The sequence below is a fragment of the Urocampus carinirostris genome, chromosome 4 (assembly GCF_059441175.1).
Source record: "Urocampus carinirostris isolate Australia breed hairy pipefish chromosome 4, RoL_Ucar_1.0, whole genome shotgun sequence".
Classification (NCBI taxonomy): Eukaryota; Metazoa; Chordata; class Actinopteri; order Syngnathiformes; family Syngnathidae; genus Urocampus; species Urocampus carinirostris.
The window spans coordinates 40103146-40123160 of NC_142352.1; the positions used below are offsets into that span (position 1 = coordinate 40103146).

The window sequence follows — 20015 nt, forward strand, 5'->3', positions numbered from 1 at the left end:
TTTATTGGTTGAATGATTATGTAGAGTTGGTTGGATGATAAACATGGATTTGTCTCGCCGCTGTGCCTCTACGTTCCCTGGAGGAGTGGGGGGAGTAGTTGAATGATGCAATCCCCATGGCGTTATCTTTCAATCTACAGTAAACTTTTACCCGTGGGCATAACATGCCTGTTTTGGGGGGTGCTCAAGCGGTTGATTCACTACATTCACGGATGTACGGAGACCATGGTTGTGTATTATCATACAATGCAATGGCTGCAAGACGATGTATTTGGTGAGCTACCCGGGCTTTATATTTTTTGGGTATCTTGTTTCAGACTGATCGTGATGTTTCTGTGATGAGTATATTTTTAAATGGTCACCATATCTTGAAACCCAAGAGTTTAGGCTTTCCAATGGTATGTGGCATAACGTATTTTAGTGACTGGTGACATCGTACAGACACCGTGTCGGTACGCGTCTGAAACATGTGTTTGCTTTTCAACGGTACGACGGCCCATCAGAACGCCACGGCCTTAATAAGGTTTGACTGACCTATCTGACAGTTTTGTTAATGTTCCTACTGTACCTCCTTATAGTCCGGTGCACAATATACATGGAAAATATATGACAAAAGACAAATTTTTGGTGGCGCCTAATAGTACAGAAAATACACTACTCAAATGTGATTTTTCTACAAGGTGCAAATGCTCTGTGTTTTACTGTTGTAATACATTTCCCCAAAATGAGGTACGAAGTAATTTAAGTAACATTTGCGCTAGTGACGTACACGAGGGGGAACATTTCGACAAAACATCAATAATTTATGGAAACAATGGAGAAGAGCTGAACAAAAATGGCACCGGAAAGAAAATCATCTTGTGCAGATTACAAGCTGCAATTAGTTAAATATGCCGCCGAAAATGGTATTCAAGCAGCAGAAAGAAAGTTTGGAGTTAGCGAGAAACTTGTAAGATACTGGCGCCAAGCGGAGATGACAATAGTCTGACATAAGCGATGTAAAGCATAAGGAGGAAGCGGTGCATTGTATAACACGGCACTGTGGATGAAAATTTCATTAGATTTAGTGATCTGGAATGAAACTAATAGTTTGGTAAGAATGTTCTTTATGCTTGAGTTATCTAAATAATTCTTATTATGTTACGTCGTTACTGACTTGTTTGTCAAGTAACATTTGTGTACTGTACACTTATTCAGCGTGTTGTTCTTTATTTTATGTATTTTTTTTTACATTCCCTTTCAAGATTAAATGTATGTTTTTGGTATTTGGTTTTATGAAAGAAACCCCCCCAAAATGTGACTTGTACTCCAGGTCTTACTTATACATTTCTTATCCTCCTTAGTTAGGCATTTTTTGGCTGGTGAAATTCATACTCCAGAATGACTCGTGGTCCAAAACACAGGTAAGCCGCAGCACATTAAACATATTGACCGTTGGTTGGTTGGTTGGTTGGATGGATCCTTTAACCACACTGGTCGTCGGGGCACCATTTCCTGTAATGTGGCTTGGGCAAGTACAGCCTGGTACACCCATCACACTCCAGGCCAACATATGTTTCCACACCGCCTTGAACCAGTTACCCTTCCCATGTTAGGCTAATGTGCTAACCACTGCACTACGCAAACAATATTGACCATATCCAGGCTAAATAGCTAAAAAACTTAAAGCCACAGTGTTTAATATTTGACCACTGGATAGCACTGTGTTTCCAGGTACGAGCAATGGCCAGTACCGCAGTGCATGGTGTGGCGGCTTGGTAATGGTAAATGGACTGCGTTTATACTGGAAAAACATGGCTGAGACCTAAGTGGGATTACATTGAGTAAAAGAAATGCAAATTTTTCGACCTATGATTAATATATTTTTTAGAAAAATGAACATTGGTGTGATAGTATGTATTTTTACTTAGTATTCCAATGTTGTTTTTTTAACTGAATGAAAGTTTTTTTGTACCACTGGGAGGCACTAGATATGACACACTGTTTTAGAATGCGTAGTAGATGTTAACGCAGCCATTTCTGTATGTTTATGTTCCCACTCGAGACAGAAATGCTCTGCTATTGCGTATGCGCGGCTTTCAGCAGATTATATTCAGGTAGAGAACTCTCTGTCGGAAAGACGTGTGTGGCGACAATACTCACCATTTTTAAATCGTCGACTTTTGTCAACAACGTTGTTTAATTACTGAAGGCCTAGTGCGTGAGTTATCTTATACCTGGACCATTGACACATTAAGAAAAAAAACTTTTTTTGTCAAATTTTGAAATATATTTCCATTAAGGTAGTGTTGATAAGTAAAATTAAAACTACTTAGCCAGGATAATAATTACCGCGGTGATGCAAAGTCTGCATCTGGTTTCTAAGACTTGATTAGTCATTATATCTTGGTGCAATCTCAGTTATTTCCACTATAAAGATACAGACACACCTCCCCTGAGGCCTATTGAACCTACAGCTGATCCTCAGCAGCTGCTCCACCTTCCCAGTCAACTGCCGGGGTCCGGGGTTGAGGAGGCAAAGGCTGGATAACACCAAGATGGGCAAAAAGAGGCAAAAGGGTGGGGAGGCGCAAGATGTGACAAGCGTGGGGATGGGGAAAAAAAATTCCACTCTTTCAGATCGTCTTCAGCTCTTCATGCTCCACTGACCTCAGCAATAGATAAGCACACCCTGCAGCTTAGCATAATGACCAACTCCATCCTCTAAACTGTACCGCATCGCGTCATCCTCCATATGCAACTCTCTGTTCCTGTCATGTGAACTGGAATTATATATGTGCATTTTGTGCTTGGCACTTATAACAATTCATGCATAGCTAAGGTTGTACACAAGTTGATGGAGATAAACATGCAGGATAGGCAAGAAAACGTGTCCGTCTCTGTGTTTGAGTGATCAGTATGAATGCAAAAAATTATTGTCATCTTAATTTTAGTCAATGACAACCCTATTTTTATTTGTGTCAAACAATTTTCATTTGTTTCATTAGCACTCAAACATGGATGTGCCATCTTTTTTTTTTATCACTACCCTTTTTTTAATAAGTCATTTTATGCTAGAAAGCAAGAGCATACTAGGATAATTGCATAAAACTGTGCAAGAGATTATCTCATTAAATACACATATCTATGTTTTGTACAATAACACATCTGCCCCAATGTGTGTAAAGAAGAGTTTCTATATGAACAGCAGAGCATGTGTAAGAGTAGGGAGTGAGACAAGTGAGTGGTTCCCTGTGTTGACTGGTGTGAGACAGGGGTCTGTGATGTCACCATGGCTGTTTAATGTGTACATGGATGACGTGGTGGGAGAGGTGAATGCAAGAGTATTTGGCAGAGGTGTAGAGATGATGGACAACAGTGGAACAGTGTGGCAGGTAAGTCAGTTGTTGTTTGCAGATGACACAGCGCTTGTGGCTGATTCTGAGGAAACATTGAGAAGGTTGGTAACGGAGTTTGGAAGAGTATGTGATAGGCGTACGTTATGTGGCAATGTTGGGAAGAGTAAGGTGATGAAGTGTTCACGTGATGGAGTGGCCTGGCGTTAGAAATAAGGTTGCATGGACAGGTGCTGGAAGAAGTCGAAAGCTTTAGGTACTTGGGTTGTGATGTGGCTGAAGTTGGTGGAATGGAGTGCGAGGTATTGCACAGAGTGAATCAGGGAAGCAAGGTTTTGGGTGCTCTGAGGAGAGTAATGAGCAACAAGAGTATGAGTATGGATGTTAAGAGGGGACTGTATGAGAGTGTGATTGTGCAGACTGTGTTGTATGGTGCAGAGACTTGGAGCCTGAATGCAGATTTAAGAAGGAAATTGATTTTTTTTTTTTTAGATGAAGTGTTTGAGGAATATGTTAGGAGTGACAAGATTGGATAGATTGAGAAATGAAATTGTGAGAGACAGAACTGGAGTAGGAGTGGAACTGAGCAAGCGTGTTGATAAGAGAGTACTAGGTTGGTTTGGACACATGGAGAGGATGGATGAGGAGCGAATGTTGAAGAGGACCTACAGAGCAGAAGTAAATGGAAGGAGACCAAGAGGAAGGCCGTGATTGACGTCGGTGGATGGTGTTATGAGTGCTCTGCAGGAAAAAGGTCTGAATGTAATGGAATCTAGAGCTCTTGTTGGTGATAGGAAGGAGTGGAGAGGTGTTGTGAAAGGATAGTGGGATTGTGGACGCATTCTTAAGGATGGGCTGGGCACCCGTATGATGCGGCAGGGGTAAACCAGTGAAAGCTGTCGGCCCCTGCTGTTGAACAAAAGAGTGTGTTGTGTCACCCTGACCTGAGTGACATGGCCGCTTTCTGGTGTCCCATTTCATCTGGAGGGACGAAAGCATGACCAACTTAGGTGCTGAGGTGCCTAACTTGTTTGGGTGTTAGGGCAATTGGGTTGGCCATGGTCCAAAAATTTTTGTGTGTGTTTTTTGCTTTTCCCCCCTTTTATTTTCTTTGTTATTGTATGTGTTTGTTTTGCTGTCGATCACCCCTCTTGTGGGATATGACCAAGGTAGATAGATAGATAGACAATAACACATTTCCCCCAATGTGTGTAAAGAACATCCAGTATCCATTATAGCCGTAACAAATGGTTGCCATTTTAATTCAAACACAAATACATCTACCTGCGTACAGTGGGCCTCTGTAGAACAGCTCTGTCTCTCAAAGGTAGTCATTTTGTGTTCACATGTGGACGTGTGATTCATCTGCCAATTTGTGTGTGTTGATGACGAAGTTAAGATGATTAGTTAGCGTACAGAGCTAAGCTTCATGTGTTATATGGAAGGCACACACCAGGAGAAACGTGACTAGAAATGTATGACTAAGCAGTTATGTCACGGTAAAAGAATAATGCATTAAGATTGAAGGATTCAATGGAAATTAAAATACATGTTGAGGATGAAAATGAACTTTGAATGTTTGAGTAACTTCTGAAGAGAAGTGCCTAATTTAGCGTAACCAAGTCTATTAACAATTGATGTTCCCCTAATATGAATGTCTCCGTGTTTGGATTTAACGACCACTTATGTATTTGAATATATACAAGACATTTCTCCACACTTAAAAGGAAATTAGGTCAATCTGTTAAGTAAACAATTATGAAACAAAGTACCAGCCAAATGCAAGATACAAAGGAACAGAGTTCCATTCTTTCAGTTGGAGCTTATTCAATAATATGATTAAGCAGATAGCTTGATAGCAAGTACCCCAAACATTTCAGCAGATATCCCTATTCCATCTGACACAAAACATCTCCTCCCTTAAAGGAAAATTAGGTCAATATATTTAGTAAATAATTATTTAACATTGTGTACCTGCCACAACGGAATATAGAAAACAACACAGTTTGTTTTTTTACTGTTCAGTTTGAGCTCATTCCATGTTGTAATCAAGTTTAATGATACCAACTAACACCAACATCCATCTGACACAATAACATAAAAGAAAAAAATCATATGTATAACTTACATTTCATCTCTAACATGTGCTGGTAAACTTTCCACCCTGGTGGAACATTAGGATTACTTGAAACTAGAAAATATTATTGATGTTGTGTTGATATACAGTAGTTCACAGAAACCAAAAAAATGGGAATAAACAAGTCACAAAAAGTGGAGAATATAAAGATGTATTGTATGAATAATCTTGGTAAAAGAGAACGTAATTTGAGTTGAATTACATCATCTGATCCGAGTCAGATGATGTCAAACTGGGGAAAGCTTGTCGATATACTGCTATATAAACATGAGCAATGTGATATTCACCTGTCAGCAGTGTGCAGTGCATTATTTCAAGGTTAATTAGCAAATTACAATACGTGGGGCTTCTTCGCACGTTGTATAGTCAAGTGGTGCCTTTACACCAGTTACCTACACTTGACTTCTACTCGCAAACATATTTTTACATTTTTTTAAAATTGATTCCAAGAAAAGGTTTTTTAATTAATAAAGTATTTCTTCACAACTAAGGGACCCTTTTTTAATGGTAATAAACACAGAGGTTTTAAATTAAAACAAATCTTAAACGAATTTTCAATCAAACATTAGGCAAGTATTTCCGTTGTTTTGTAATAATGAGGTCAGTTTTGTTGGTCCATATGTTTCATTTTGTATTGTTGTTTTTATTAAAATAAATTTAGAGGAAAGTTATGGAAATAGGTAGAATAACAAAACACCAAACTAATAAGGTTAAAAGAACCAATTGGCGGAGAGCCAATGAAGCACAATTTTTCCCTACATATTTTTATCTGCTGTTGTTGCTGACCTTCTGTTCTTGTGCACCCAAAGTGATGAATTGACATTTATTATATTGAAATGTGCTTGCAGCTCTTCTCCCAATTGTTGTCAAAGATAGTTAACTCATAAAAATATCAAATGACTGTATGTCCCTGAAGGGATTTGGATGAGGAATAAATTTGGTTTTGTTTAACCCCAAACGGCATCCTCCACCCTGATGACAATGTCAGTTGTTTAAGGAGGTTAAGTTTCTTATGATGGAAAGCTATACTGATGGTGTGATTAGAAGCCATTGGAGAAAGTAGAAGAAGAAGTTGCAGGAACAGGAGAGGATTAAGGAAGGGAATAAAGACAGCATGAAGGGGGGAAAATATCAGTAGCCTAGAAAGTCACTCAGTACTGCTGCCTCAAGATGAATTATGTGTCCTTGTGTCATCGAGTCATTTTTTAACGCAATGTCTTTCCACTGCCAAAGGGTATGACAAGAGTGAGCAGAATAGAATCACTTACTTACCCATTATGTTGGAGTTCATAAAAGGTGTCGAGGGCAATCCTTCATGAGACACTAATCGACTGTCACTCAAATGATCGGCATAATGAGGGCTGTGTGTGAAACCCTGAGGGAAGAGATCCAAATTTTAGGCACTTTGGGAAACTAATGGAGTCCTACAACATATGTCTAATGAGTGGGCAAAATAATCTAACCCTAGATCAAATATGCAAAATTTTTATTGTAGTATTCTAACAGGAAAATCAGGGTAGATGTACTTTTGGCTGTAGCGAAGTATTAAAATTAAGATATATATACAGTATAATATATATATATATATATATATATATATATATATATATAATATATACAATTTTAAAACGTATTTTAAAGAAGTGTATAGCGTTTTGAAAATATAGTAGTAATTTACTTCTGCTTTATGCTAAACAACACTGTCCCACTAATGCAATGGTCATTTATGTGAGTTGTTGGCGGTTGTGTGGCAGATTGTGAATGAAATTAACTGTTCCCCTTTAATTTAAAGTACCCAAGTGTTGTGAAATCCATTTCTAAACAAAGCAAACAGATCGCAATCACAGGAATGTGTAGCTCTCTAAAAAGCTACATTTATTTTCTCATTGAGCTTAACAGTAGCTTTTCATGACAGTGATCTGCTTTAGAGGCTCAGGCCTAAATATTGAACCCAAAGTAATAAAAGACGCTCACTGTTGCTGCCCTAAACCATATGTGCTTCAGTCAAACACAATTCCCAAAGCTGCATTAGCTACCACCGGCGAGACCGCAAACAGCAGTGCTTTTCCAGACTTATTTTGGCCAACTCATACCCTTTGAATCCAATACACAGTAACAAAAAAATTTATTATTCATCTTTTTACTGGTGGTGGAAGAATTTCAAAGGCAGCGAATCGTTGCTCTGTGTGGAGGGAATACTATGAGATTCCCTATTGTGCTGCTGCCAGACCGCACAAAGTTAATTACACTATGAACAGGCACAATGACAATGAAAGCCTTGAGAAGAGATCGAGCAAACATACATTTACATTCACTGAGATTTACAAGCCACAACTACTCGTCAAATAATCATTTTAACTGCAGCAGAGCTGGGAATAGGCATCACACTATAGACAAAATTAAATAAAAGAACGAAAAAATGCTCTGTTAACAGACAGTTGAAACAAATGGTCTTTGAACTACCAGTGTGAAGCAGGAAAGGACTAGCTTGGCTGCTTGGACAAGGAAAGAAAAATGAGATGGGATAGTTCATCATAAGTGTTGTATTTACTCTTCTTCTCCTGCAACTCCGGGTTATCGGGTGGCGGGAGTTTTTGTGTGGCTCACGTCGTCGCGACTACGAGATTGATTCAGATTCCTACTATAGCAGAATTCTGGACTGAGACTTTTTATCTCGAACAGTTGAAAAGTAGGTATCTCAGACGATTGGCGCAAGGTAAGTGCCGCGCACAATTGTTTTACAGTCGGAAGCTGCTGCCGATCGCTGTCGAAGGGCATCCCCTCCTACGGCTGCTAAGACGCTCTTTTGGCATCCGACTGCTCACAAGTGAGTATGGGTTGCTGTAAAGGTTGCTCCCGTTTCCGTAGGCATGTAGCCCTTCTAGAGGGACGTGTTCGTGAGCTAGAGCAGTTTAAACGGAAAATGTTAGGCGCCTCGGACACCACCGCTAGCGTGGGTTGTAGCGAACCTGCTAGTCCGGTTAGCACTAGCCCTAAACGGCATGCTAATCGCGGTGAGCCAATTCAGACACGTTAAGCCACCTAGCTAGTCCCACTCCACCCTGGTCTACTGGCTGGCGCACCCTAGTTATAGGTGACTCCATCACCCGTAACATAAAGCTTAGCACCACAGCCACGGTTATGTGTATTTCTAGGACCAGAGTACCCAACATTGAGGCTAATTTGAGGGAGCTGACATGCAAATCTAGACATCAGGACAGGGCTAGCTACACCGATATAGTCATTCACGTCGGCTCTAATGATACTAAAATGAGGCAATCTGAGATTACAAAGAAAAATATTGCTAGGACCTGTAATCTCGCCAGAAAGATGAGGTAGCATCGAGTAATTGTCTCTGGCCCCTTGCCTGTGAGAGGCAATGATGAGAGGTTTAGTAGACTAGTCTCGCTAAACCGGTGGCTGGCAAGTTTTTGCAGTCAGCAGGGAATTAGATTTGTGGATAACTGGCCTGCTTTCTGGGGCCGACCTGACCTGCTGAGGAGAGACGGCCTTCACCCTAAATGGGAAGGTGCTCTCACTCTTTCTAAAAATATAGATTACTGTTTAAGCCTTCCATGACAGGGTACAGTAGTGCAGGCCAGGTCACAGGTGATTAGTGAACCTGTAACCACGGGTGTGGAGTCTGTAATGCTAGAGCTAACTAGCGCTATGCTAGATTCATGCAATTCACATAGTTTTTGTAGTTTAGAGCGTTATATTGACTGCACCATACACCCTGATCTGTACTCTTCTATAGCATCTTCTTCTGTGCTTCTTACCTCTGTTTCTCCCTTGTTAGGTGAGGAGGGAGAAGAAATAACATTATTTTCTACCAATCGTCATCCTGCTACTCCACCTGTCAACAATATTCCTGTGGTATGGAATTCGGGCCGCATCTGCCGTCATGCAAGGCACAAGACCCGGACCGGCAGTATAATCCTGTGGATGTTACCACTAAGGTTGCCATTAAGGTTCAAAACTCGCAAAAGGTTTCAGCTCAGTCCACAGTGCTGAAGCTTGGCCTTCTGAATATTAGATCACAAGCCTCCAAAGCTTTACTTGTCAATGATCTTATTAATGAACACAATCTTAACCTTATTGGCCTTTGTGAGACTTGGTTAAAACCAAATAAGTTTGTAGTGTTAAATGAGGCTTCTCCCCCTAACTTTGTGAGTTGGCACTTGGCACGCATGCAAAACGGTGGAGGTGTTGCTCTTATATCGGAAGGTAAGTTGAAATTTACTCCTAATACCCCTACTGGTTTTAAAACGTTTGAAGCACTTGTTATGAGGTCCTTAATGTCAACACCAATTTATTTAGTTGTTGTGTATCGCCCACCTGGAACATACTCAAATTTTTTGGATGAATTTTCGGAACTGTTAACAGACTTAGTAACTTATGCGGACAATGTTGTAATTATTGGTGATTTTAATGTTCACATAAACTCCCCATCAAATTCACTTGTAATTGCTTTTAAGTCACTGATTGATACATTTGGTTTCAATCAAATAGTTGATGTGCCCACTCATAAAGATGGGAACACTCTAGATTTCGTTCTGACCATTGGCGTAGTAGCCTCAAATGTTACAGTGTTACCGTATCCTAATGCCATCTCTGATCACTATTTTGTTAAGTGTGAGGTGCTGTTTAATGTTTACTCTGATAAGGAAAATGTAGGCTTTAGCAGTCGCAATATCCGCCCTACAACGGTATTAGCCTTAAAAAAACTATTACCTACCGTAACTGCAGCCTTCCCTTCATACACTGGGTCTGCTGACTCACTTAAAAACAACTTTAATACTCATTTGGTAATGTTCTTGATTCTGTTGCGCCCCTAAGGCATAAATTTCGACCAAAGAAGAATACACCTTGGTTTACTGAAGAAACCAGGTTACTCAAACAAGGTTGCAGAAAACCTGAACAAAAATGGCGCACTACTAGGCTGGATGTCTTCCGACTGGCCTGGTGTGACAGCTTGCTGAAATATAAAGTAGCTCTTGCCTCAGCTAAAGCATCGTTTTTCTCTAAGATTATTGTCAAACATAAGAATAATCCGAAATTTTTGTTTGACACAGTGGCGTAACTTAACCCAAATAGTTGTACTTATTCTGCTAACGACATTATGGATTTTTTAAATAAAAAGATTCAACTAATCAGGAATGATATTTTAAAAGAACGCTCTGTATCCTCCTCCTATCTCAAAGATGTGGAGGTGTTAGGTAAGGACCGTGTCGGCGGTTGTTCAGAAAAATTCTCCAGTTTCAATGATTTGTCCCTTGATAATCTAACACAGATGGTCAGTAGGGCCAAACAAACTACATGCCTGCTCGATCAGTTTCCACCTTTACTGGTGAAGGATCTGTTTGGGATCTTAGGACCATCAGTTTTAAATATAATTAATATATCGCTATCCTCGGGTATTGTTCCTGTAGCCTTCAAGTCTGCCGTCATTAAACCCACGCTTAAGCGACCTAACCGTGACCCAGAAAGCCTAAGTAATTATAGGCCAGTGTCAAATCTGCCATTTTTTGCAAAATTACTTGAAAAGGTCGTTGCACAGCAGCTAAATGACTTCATGTCAAAAAATAACCTCTTTGAAACTGTCCTGTCAACATTTAGGGCAAATCACTCTACTGAGAGGCTAAAGTAACCAATGATCTCCTTTTAGCAATAGATTCCGGTGCCTTATCAATGTTACTGCTGCTGAATCTCAGCGCTGCTTTTGATTCTGTCGACCACAACATATTACTGGTTTGTCTAGAATGCATTGGTATTTTAGGAACTGTACTCTCGTGGTTTAGGTCCGAACTGTAAGACAGGATGCAATGTGTCAACTATGGCAATCTGACCTCTAAACAATCTAATACGCCCTGTGGTGTTCCTCAAGGCTCTGTACTTGGCCCCCTTCTTTTTAGTATTCATATGATCCCGCTTGGTGACATTATCCGCAAGTATAATATTAGTTTCCATTGCTATGCAGATGACACTCAACTATATGTGCCACTGGAAACAACTGGACATTTAAGTTGTAGAAATCTGGAGGCTTGCCTTACTGAGATTCAAAGATGGATGTCACTTAATTTTTAACGCCTTAACCCAGAAAAAACTGAAATGTTGATTATTGGTCCAGCTCACTGTCGTCAGTTGTTTTCAAACACTACCCTGAATCTAGACAAATGTAATATCACCCATAGTGACTCGGTCAAAAATCTAGGTGTTATATTTCATCCTAATCTGTCGTTTCAGTTACACGTGAAAAATATTACTAGAATAGCTTTCTACCACCTCTGTAATATTGCGAAGATTCGTTCGATGCTGTCCCAATCAGATGCAGAGGTTTTAATTCATGCGTTTATTAATTCTCGGATTGATTACTGAAATGTATTGCTTTCTGGTCTCCCAATGTCTAGCATTAAAAGTTTGCAGCTGGTTCAGAATCCGGCAGCTAGACTTTTGACTAAGACCAAAAAGTTTGAGCATATTACTCCTGTATTGGCCAACTTGCACTGGTCCACTTAAAATGTGACTTTAAGGTTCTCTTATCAACATAAATGTTTGCAGTGGCTTGCACCCTCTTATCTCTGATTTGATTTCCCCCTATGTTCCTGCACGGAGTCTGCGCTCGGAAAATGCCGGTCTACTTGTGACTCCGAGAGCCAAGAAGTCTGCAGGCTCGAGAGCGTTCTCCATCCGGGCCCCGGTGTTATGGAACGCCCTGCCTCCGGAGATAAGATCTGCAACCTCAACGGAAGTTTTTAAATAGAGGCTTAAGACACACTTCTATTCCAAAGCCTATGATTGATGCCCACCTCATATACTGTATTGTCCTGTCTTTTTCCGACTGCCTGGCTGATACGAAGGAGAAGGACGATTTGAGATAAGTCACCGGACCAGCGTCTGACCTGAAGCATGTCAACCCCTGCATTTACCAGCTGGCAGAGATGGGAAGCTGCGTCGTGGCCGTCACAGACTTTCTGGACTAGTTTACAGGCTGGGGGCGTCGTTGGTGTCATGCTCTTTCCGGACATTTTCAACATCTTACCTAGTGTTAACTATTCTGTGTACAGTAATGCTAATTGTGATTCACCCTGGTCAATCCTGGAAGGGGGATTACTACATGTGAGGTCCTTTCTCAAGGTTTCTCTTTTTTCCTCACACTGAGGTTTTTGAGTTGTTCCTTGCCCGCATGCTGGTTTAAGATCAGGTAATTGTGCAATTTTGTAATTGTAATCCTGTGAAGTCCTTTAAAACATTTTTGTGATTAAGGGCTATATAAATAAATGTGACTTGACTTGACAACTGTTAGATAATCAATAACAGAATCTTCATCAAACACTCCTGGCCTACATCCATGTGAGATGCTAACACATGCTGTCATTGCTGCCATAGGGCACTACTATCACTAGTGGCTAAATAATTATCAATTTGTCGTCATAGCTCAGCCTGCCTCTTCATGAATTTTTACAGTATTTTTTAAATAAAAAAGTTAATTCATGACACTGTATCCCAGGTGACTGTCATTTTGATGCTTGGGAGGCGAGACTGCGGTCATGATGGATGCGTGTCGGGTCTAGTATCAAGTCAGAGCAAGGCACCAGGGGGAAGAGGCGGTGTCGTGCAGCAAAAGCGGCGCAACCTTGGCTGTCAGAGAGGTAGCCCCCAGCCACAGCTGCCCAGGATACAGCGGCTGGCTACCAGCCAAGGTCAGCACGGCAGGACTGGGGACTGTTCACAGTCTACTGATCACATACACTCGTGGCTCTTCGGCTCAGGCAAGTGCAAAATACGTCTGAATTTCCTTTCTAGCAGAAAAAATAAGGACAACTTGGCTGTGTTAAGCTAGAAGAGATTAATGTATTCAATGGGGGTTTTTGCATTCATCAAGACCTTGAGAAAATCGCCAATATATTTATGAATCTGAACAATATGTCTGTAAATTTTGGGGACAAAGCTATCCCCATTTATGTGTTGGGTAAATAATAATAATAATAATAATTTCCTTTGTATTGTCATTCTTTGTAACAATGTACACAGAACGAAATGTCGATACACCTGACCCGTTGTAGCGAGTCGATGCAGCCGCAGCCAACAGAGGGCGCCGCCATTATACCAATTAGGTATGTCTCGGCCGAGGCGCGAACCAGCGACCTCCCAGTCTCAAAGCGGGCACACTAAATGATGCAGCTTACATTTTCAATTACTGGAAGTTCTTCCCATGACAATTTACCACTGGTAAATGCTACTTCGACAAATACACTTTTTATAGTGCCCTGTTTAGGTGGAGCATGCACCTGTGCTCTTGGGCGTGACCCAAAAGGGGACAATGACGCTTCATAGGACAATGCCATACAAACTAATGAAAAGTAAAATAATGGTAAAGAAAGCCATAAGAGAGCAGTGTCAAAATAATTTTAAGTAGATTGGTTGAGAAACATTGCAACATTTTCAATCATGGACAAGCACTTCACAAAAAAATCAAGCACTTTTCAATACTTGAAAAGACAATATTAAAATCTAAGAATTTTCAGTGAATTCAAGCACCCGTACAAACCCTGCTTACAATGTTGTAATGGAGCATTATGGGGAAGCGTTCAGGCAAAACAACATTGTAAAACATAGTGACTTGAGTAAAAATAGTGTGATGATGAGATAAAATGTAATGCCTTTTCCTATGTCATCTCAATCCCCAGTGGTCTAGCAATTACACAGTGGTTTTAAGCTCATTATTATTATTATCATTATTGTTATTATTACTAATGGTATTATATGGCCAGGCAACAAGAATCTTGTCAGACAATAAACCAGTCCGTGGTACAGAAAAGGTTGCGAATCACTGATATACAGTACATATTCTCTTTTTCACCCTTAGTGGTCTTGTTTCCTGCCTTTGTATGTTGACTGCTGTCCTCTGCTAGGAATTGGTCAGTTGAAAGTGTCTTGTTTACAAACAGAAAAGGAAGACTACTCTGTTAAATAGCTTTAATTCAATTGAGTAGAGCTGTGCAAAGGGGCAATTAAGTTATTTTGTTGAGTGCTCCGTATCAATTTAAATATTCTAAGGTATTCAGAGTTTTTGCCTGAAAAAAAAATCTACGTTTCTTCTATAAAAATGTTTTTTTTGTTTTTTTTTTTCAAAAAGAGTAATAGTAGGAAGAAGGGGCCGAATCCAGTGATTACTAATTGTCCGTTGTTAACTTAACCATAGTGACCAGCAGCTGTTCCTCTAAGCTGCGCGCGTGCGCAATTGCGCACTGCTCAAACATTCTCAGCGCACAAGAAAATCTAGCCAGCGCACAAAAATGAGTGATCAAAATTACTAATTAAGAAGCGACTCAAGTCAAAGTTACAGTGAATGAAGGTAAAAATACACGGGTTCCCCTGACGTTGTGTCCTAAATGCGGTATTTTGAAGTCGAGTCGAAGGAGAACGAAGTTGAGTAAGGTTAGTAGAGTTTGTTCGGGAACCGGCTTCTTCAGCTCGGCTCACTAAAAGGAACCGGCTATTTCTGGTCCTAAACGGCTCTTCGGGCTGTTTTTGCTTCTTTAATCCCAACATGACCAAATATTATGTAAAATTATGCACAAAATGACTTAAATGAAGGGGGGAATAGAACGAAAAAGAATAAAATACCAAAATGAAAAAGTAGTGAAAAGCTGAGAAAAAAAGAAAAAAAAGGAAGAGAAAAAAGAAGGAAACATTTTAGAAAAAAGCCAGAAAAAAAGAAAAGAAAAATGTAGGGAAAAGGGAAATAGAGAACAAAAAGAAAAAAGTAACCGCTCGGAAAAAATAAACACAATGAGATTTTTTTAAAAGGATTTTTTTTAAAAAGTAGGAAAAAAAGCACGGAAAAAAGAAGAAAAAGTTTGTGTTGCATTCAAATAATTTCCAATTATATCAAGTGAATCTTGTTGCCAACATTGTACTTCCACTAAAAAATGTGATTAAGTACAATTCTGTATCTTACAACCGACTAAATAAGCCCCCAAAAATGTTATTATTATGCGAGAAAATATATCAGAAAATAAAAAGAAATGGATATCTTGTGAATGAATTGTAAGAACAAACTACGTTTGTAGGCCGTACAACCTTTGCAATAGTGCATGGAGTCAATTTATTCAAAAGAGAATAATAATTTTGCATTGCCGGAAACTCAGCAAAATGTAACTTGATGTCAAGTTTTGGACATGTTTGATAATTAATTATCTTGCCACATTACGGTTGCTCACTGTTGTTTCAAGCGCTGCTCACCAACTTTGTGTGAACGCTCAGACCTGTGGAAAATTAGAGGGAACATTGGTGACCAGCGACATGCAGCATCCCTGCGATATGACTTTCATTGACGGGGACATTGGGTGACACTTTGCTAGCAGGGGCAAAAAATAATAAATATGCGGCCTATTAAATTGATAAATTGACAAATCGTATGTGATGAAAGTTTCTTGCTTTGATGTAATGGTTTAACAAACGGGACCCTTTTTGGCATCTCATCAGAACGGATGATTTAGAAATTAGGCCCATAGTTCCACCACAAATTGAACAGTATAGTATTTTCTATACAATGTATAGAACATTCAAAAAAAACGAATGTTTTTCGTTGTATTCAACATGGCAGCGCATGGATGCATGCATGCAGCTAGTTGCTCTCCAGCTAATCTTCTATTTATTGCCGTTCTCTTGTCTTTTTTGCTTTCACTTTTGGACACATGTGTGGCCAAAAATACTTACAGTAGGGACGAACTTATTCGGTTGGGTGGGCGTCTAAATTTCGACTTTTCGGGCACCTTTTATACCGCCTATGATATACCGAGCGAACTTCAAAGAGATCCGGCATCATTGTGGACAGCTATTCTTCCTAATAAACGACGACAACGGCGCCGTAAGGACAGAAAACAGAAGCGTGGTTGCCGTGCAGGTAGATGTGTGAAGCGTGCGAACTCTAAGGAGCAAGAAGGACGCGAGGATGTAACTAATTCCACCATTCATTCCTCGCCGGACAACCGAATGTTTACACTCAGCGCACACGAAAAGCCACAACGGCTGCATCTTTTGAAGATCTCTACAAAGACTACAAAGAGTTCAGCTAAGTCAAATGATTCAGCAAAGCTAAAATTTGGTCTTTTAAATATTAGATCGCTTGCTCCTAAAGCTTTACTTGTTGATAACATTATTCGTGATTATAAACTTAACTGTATGGGTCTTTGTGAAACTTGGTTACGCCCGGATGAGTATTTAGCGCTAAATTATGCTTCTCCCCCAGATTACGAGAGTAGCCATATAGCACGCACGTTGAAAAAGGGTGGCGGTGTCGCGCTCATTTCTGAAAAATCGCTCAAATTTAATCCTCGTACCTCTAATAATTACAAGGCGTTTGAGGCTCTTGTGATGCGGTCCTCTTTATTGACAATTTATGTAATAACTATCTATCGCGCACCTGGGCCATACACAACTTTCTTAGACGAATTTGCTGAACTGTTGTCTGAACTAGTAACCTATGCAGACAAAATTATAATTATGGGGGACTTTAACATTCATATGAACTCCCCACTCAGTTCACTTACTATTGCGTTTAAGTCTCTAATTGATGCATTTGGTTTTAATCAACTGGTTGATTTGCCAACCCATAAAGATGGGAACACGCTAGACTTGATTCTGACTCGAGGAGTTTTAACCTCAAACATTATGGTGTTACCGTGTACTACCGTTATCTCGGATCATTATTTAGTTACATTTGAGGTGCTAGCTAAATGTAGTGTTAAAAAAGCTGAAGGATTTAGCGGACGCAATATAAGCACTGGCACAGTTTCTAAGCTCTTTGAACTCCTTCCTGGAGCAGTTGCGTCCTTTCCTTCATACAATGGCTCGATTGACTCACTCATGAATGAGTTCAATACCACCCTGACTAGTGTCCTGGATTCAATAGCGCCCATAAAGCTAAAATCACGTCCTAAAAGATGCACGCCTTGGTTTACTGATGAAACTAGAACCCTTAAACAAGAATGCAGGAAATTGGAAAGAAAATGGCGCGCTACCAAGCTTGAGGTTTTCCATCAAACCTGGTGTGACAGCTTGTTTAAGTATAAAGCGGCCCTTGCCTCTGCAAAATCGGCCTACCTTTCGAAGGTGATTGCGTCTCAAAAGAAAAATCCCAAAGCCCTTTTTGACACAGTAGCATCGCTTACAAGGCAACAGACTATCGCAGATAGTTCGACGCACTCTGCTCATGACTTAATGGTCTTCTTTACTAAGAAGATTCAATGCATATAGGAAGAAATTGCTAAAGAAATTATTAATACCACACATATTAAAGGGCTGAAATCTACAGATGCATGACAGGGTGGCTGTCCTGGGAAATTGTCCGGTTTTAGTGAACTGTCACTTAATGATCTCAAACAGGTGGTGAATGCGGCCAAACCGACAACTTGCCAGTTCGACCCGCTCCCAGGTTCACTTATTAAAAGTCTTTTTGGCGTCCTTGGACCTTCAGTTCTAAATATTATAAACATATCACTCTCCTCAGGTGTAGTTCCAGCAGCTTTTAAGTCCGCCGTTATTAAACCCACACTGAAACAACCCAACTTTGATCCAGAAATCTTAAGTAATTATAGACCTGTGTCAAACCTACCTTTCCTCTCTAAAGTACTTGAAAAAGTAGGGGCACAGCAGCTGAATGTTTTCATATCCGAGAATAACCTTTTTGAATCCATGCAAATCTCCTACTGGCAATGGATTCTGGCGCTTCATCACTTGTGCTGCTGCTGGATCTTAGTGCTGCTTTTGACACAGTGCACCACAATTTCCTATTAGAACGGTTGGAAAAATGGATTTCTCTCTCAGGAACCGTCCTCTCGTGGTTCAGATCCTACCTCTCAGATAGGACGCACTGTGTTAAATATGGTGAAATGACATCTGAGCCCTTAAATGTTACCTGCGGTGTTCCGCAGGGTTCAGTGCTTGGCCCCCTTCTTTTCAGCATTTACATGCTTCCATTAGGTGATATTATTCGCAAATACAATATCAGCTTCCACTGCTACGCAGACGACACTCAACTATATCTTCCGTTGGAGGAATCTCCCACACTAAACTGTGGAAATTTGGAGGCCTGCCTCATTGAGATAAAAGAGTGGATGTCACTCAATTTCTTGCGTCTTAACTCTGAAAAGACCGAAATGTTAGTCATTGGTCCATCTAAATGCCGTGACTTATTCTCAAAAACTGCTGTGAACATTGACAAATGTCACATCACACAGAGTGACTCAGTTAAAAATTTAGGTGTCATATTTGACCCTGATCTATCCTTTGAAATGCATGTAAAGAAAATTACTAGAACCGCTTTCTTCCATCTTCGTAACAATACTGTCTCAGTCTGATGCGGAAATTATAATTCATGCATTTGTTACCTCCCGTCTCGATTACTGTAATGCACTACTCTCTGGTCTCCCGAAGTCTAGAATCAAGTCTCTTCAGCTGGTACAAAATGCCGCAGCGAGGCTTTTAACTAGGACAAAAAAGTACGATCACACAACACCGATTTTGGCTAACCTGCATTGGCTCCCAGTAAGCCATAGATGTGACTTCAAGGTTCTCTTAGTATTGTACAAAATCATACATGGACTTGCTCCCTCTTATCTTTCAGATCTGATTTGCCCCTATGTCCCGGTCCGAAGCCTACGATCTGAGAGTGCCGGTCTTCTGGTGATCCCAAGAGCAAAGAAGTGTTCTGCTGGTTCGAGAGCGTTCTCCATCCAGGCACCGGTGCTGTGGAATGCTCTTCCCCCTGAGATCCGATCTGCAACCTCAGTGGAAATGTTTAAATCAAAACTTAAAACTCACTTCTACTCCATAGCATATGAATAACCTACTCTTCTCGTTGGCTGAAAAATAGTCTGTGTAATATTGTGTAAAAATCTGTGAAGCCCTTTGAGACTCTTCGTGATTTAGGGCTATACAAATAAAGATGACTTGACTTGACTTGTATTCTTCTTCAAACAGCTTCTTGACTCCTTGATCCTCTTTGACAATTTATTTAAGCTCAGTGACTGTCATGGGTTGCCCAGCAAATTGAGGAAATTTTCACAGTAAAAAGATTTCCCTAGACTGGACCGGACATATTTGAAGGCCATCTGATCCTTTTTAAGACGGATTTTGAGCGAACATTTCACAGCCTAGAAATTTCTCCATTATATGTGTTTTTCTTAGGGGGTTACCTGTAAGACTGAGTATATACAGAAAGACTCAGAGACATTACTGAACACGAGGAAGTGATCAGATAGCAATTACTTAATATGTTTGTAGGTATGCTTTTAGAAATATGAGTTGAGTGCTGCATCTCAACACATGCAAAGAGCTGTATGGCGGTCATCTCTGGCATGTGGTCAAGAATGAAGGGAAAAAAAAGACGAATGACTTTCACATAATATTTTTTAATGACGAAAGGAAAAAATCCATTAGTTATAGGCTGCAGTTGCTTTTAATTAAAGTAATCATATAATAAATAATAACATTTGTAATAAAATTTCACCTCTTTTGCATATGCTCCAAAATGT

General features: G+C 40.1%; 1 protein-coding gene across 4 annotated transcripts in view; it reads right to left on the reverse strand.

The window, feature by feature from the left end:
• Nucleotides 1–20015, reverse strand: part of tcf12 (transcription factor 12) — a 97278-nt gene that overhangs the window by 64545 nt on the left and 12718 nt on the right. For all 4 annotated transcript variants that reach the window (XR_015850341.1, XM_088334531.1, XM_088334529.1 and 1 more), the window contains exon 5: nt 6745–6847. Coding sequence is in view for 3 of the 4 variants with exons in the window: in XM_088334531.1 (XP_088190657.1) it covers nt 6745–6847 (103 nt within the window). In the remaining variant the exon portion in view is untranslated. The remainder of the gene's footprint in view (nt 1–6744; nt 6848–20015) is intronic.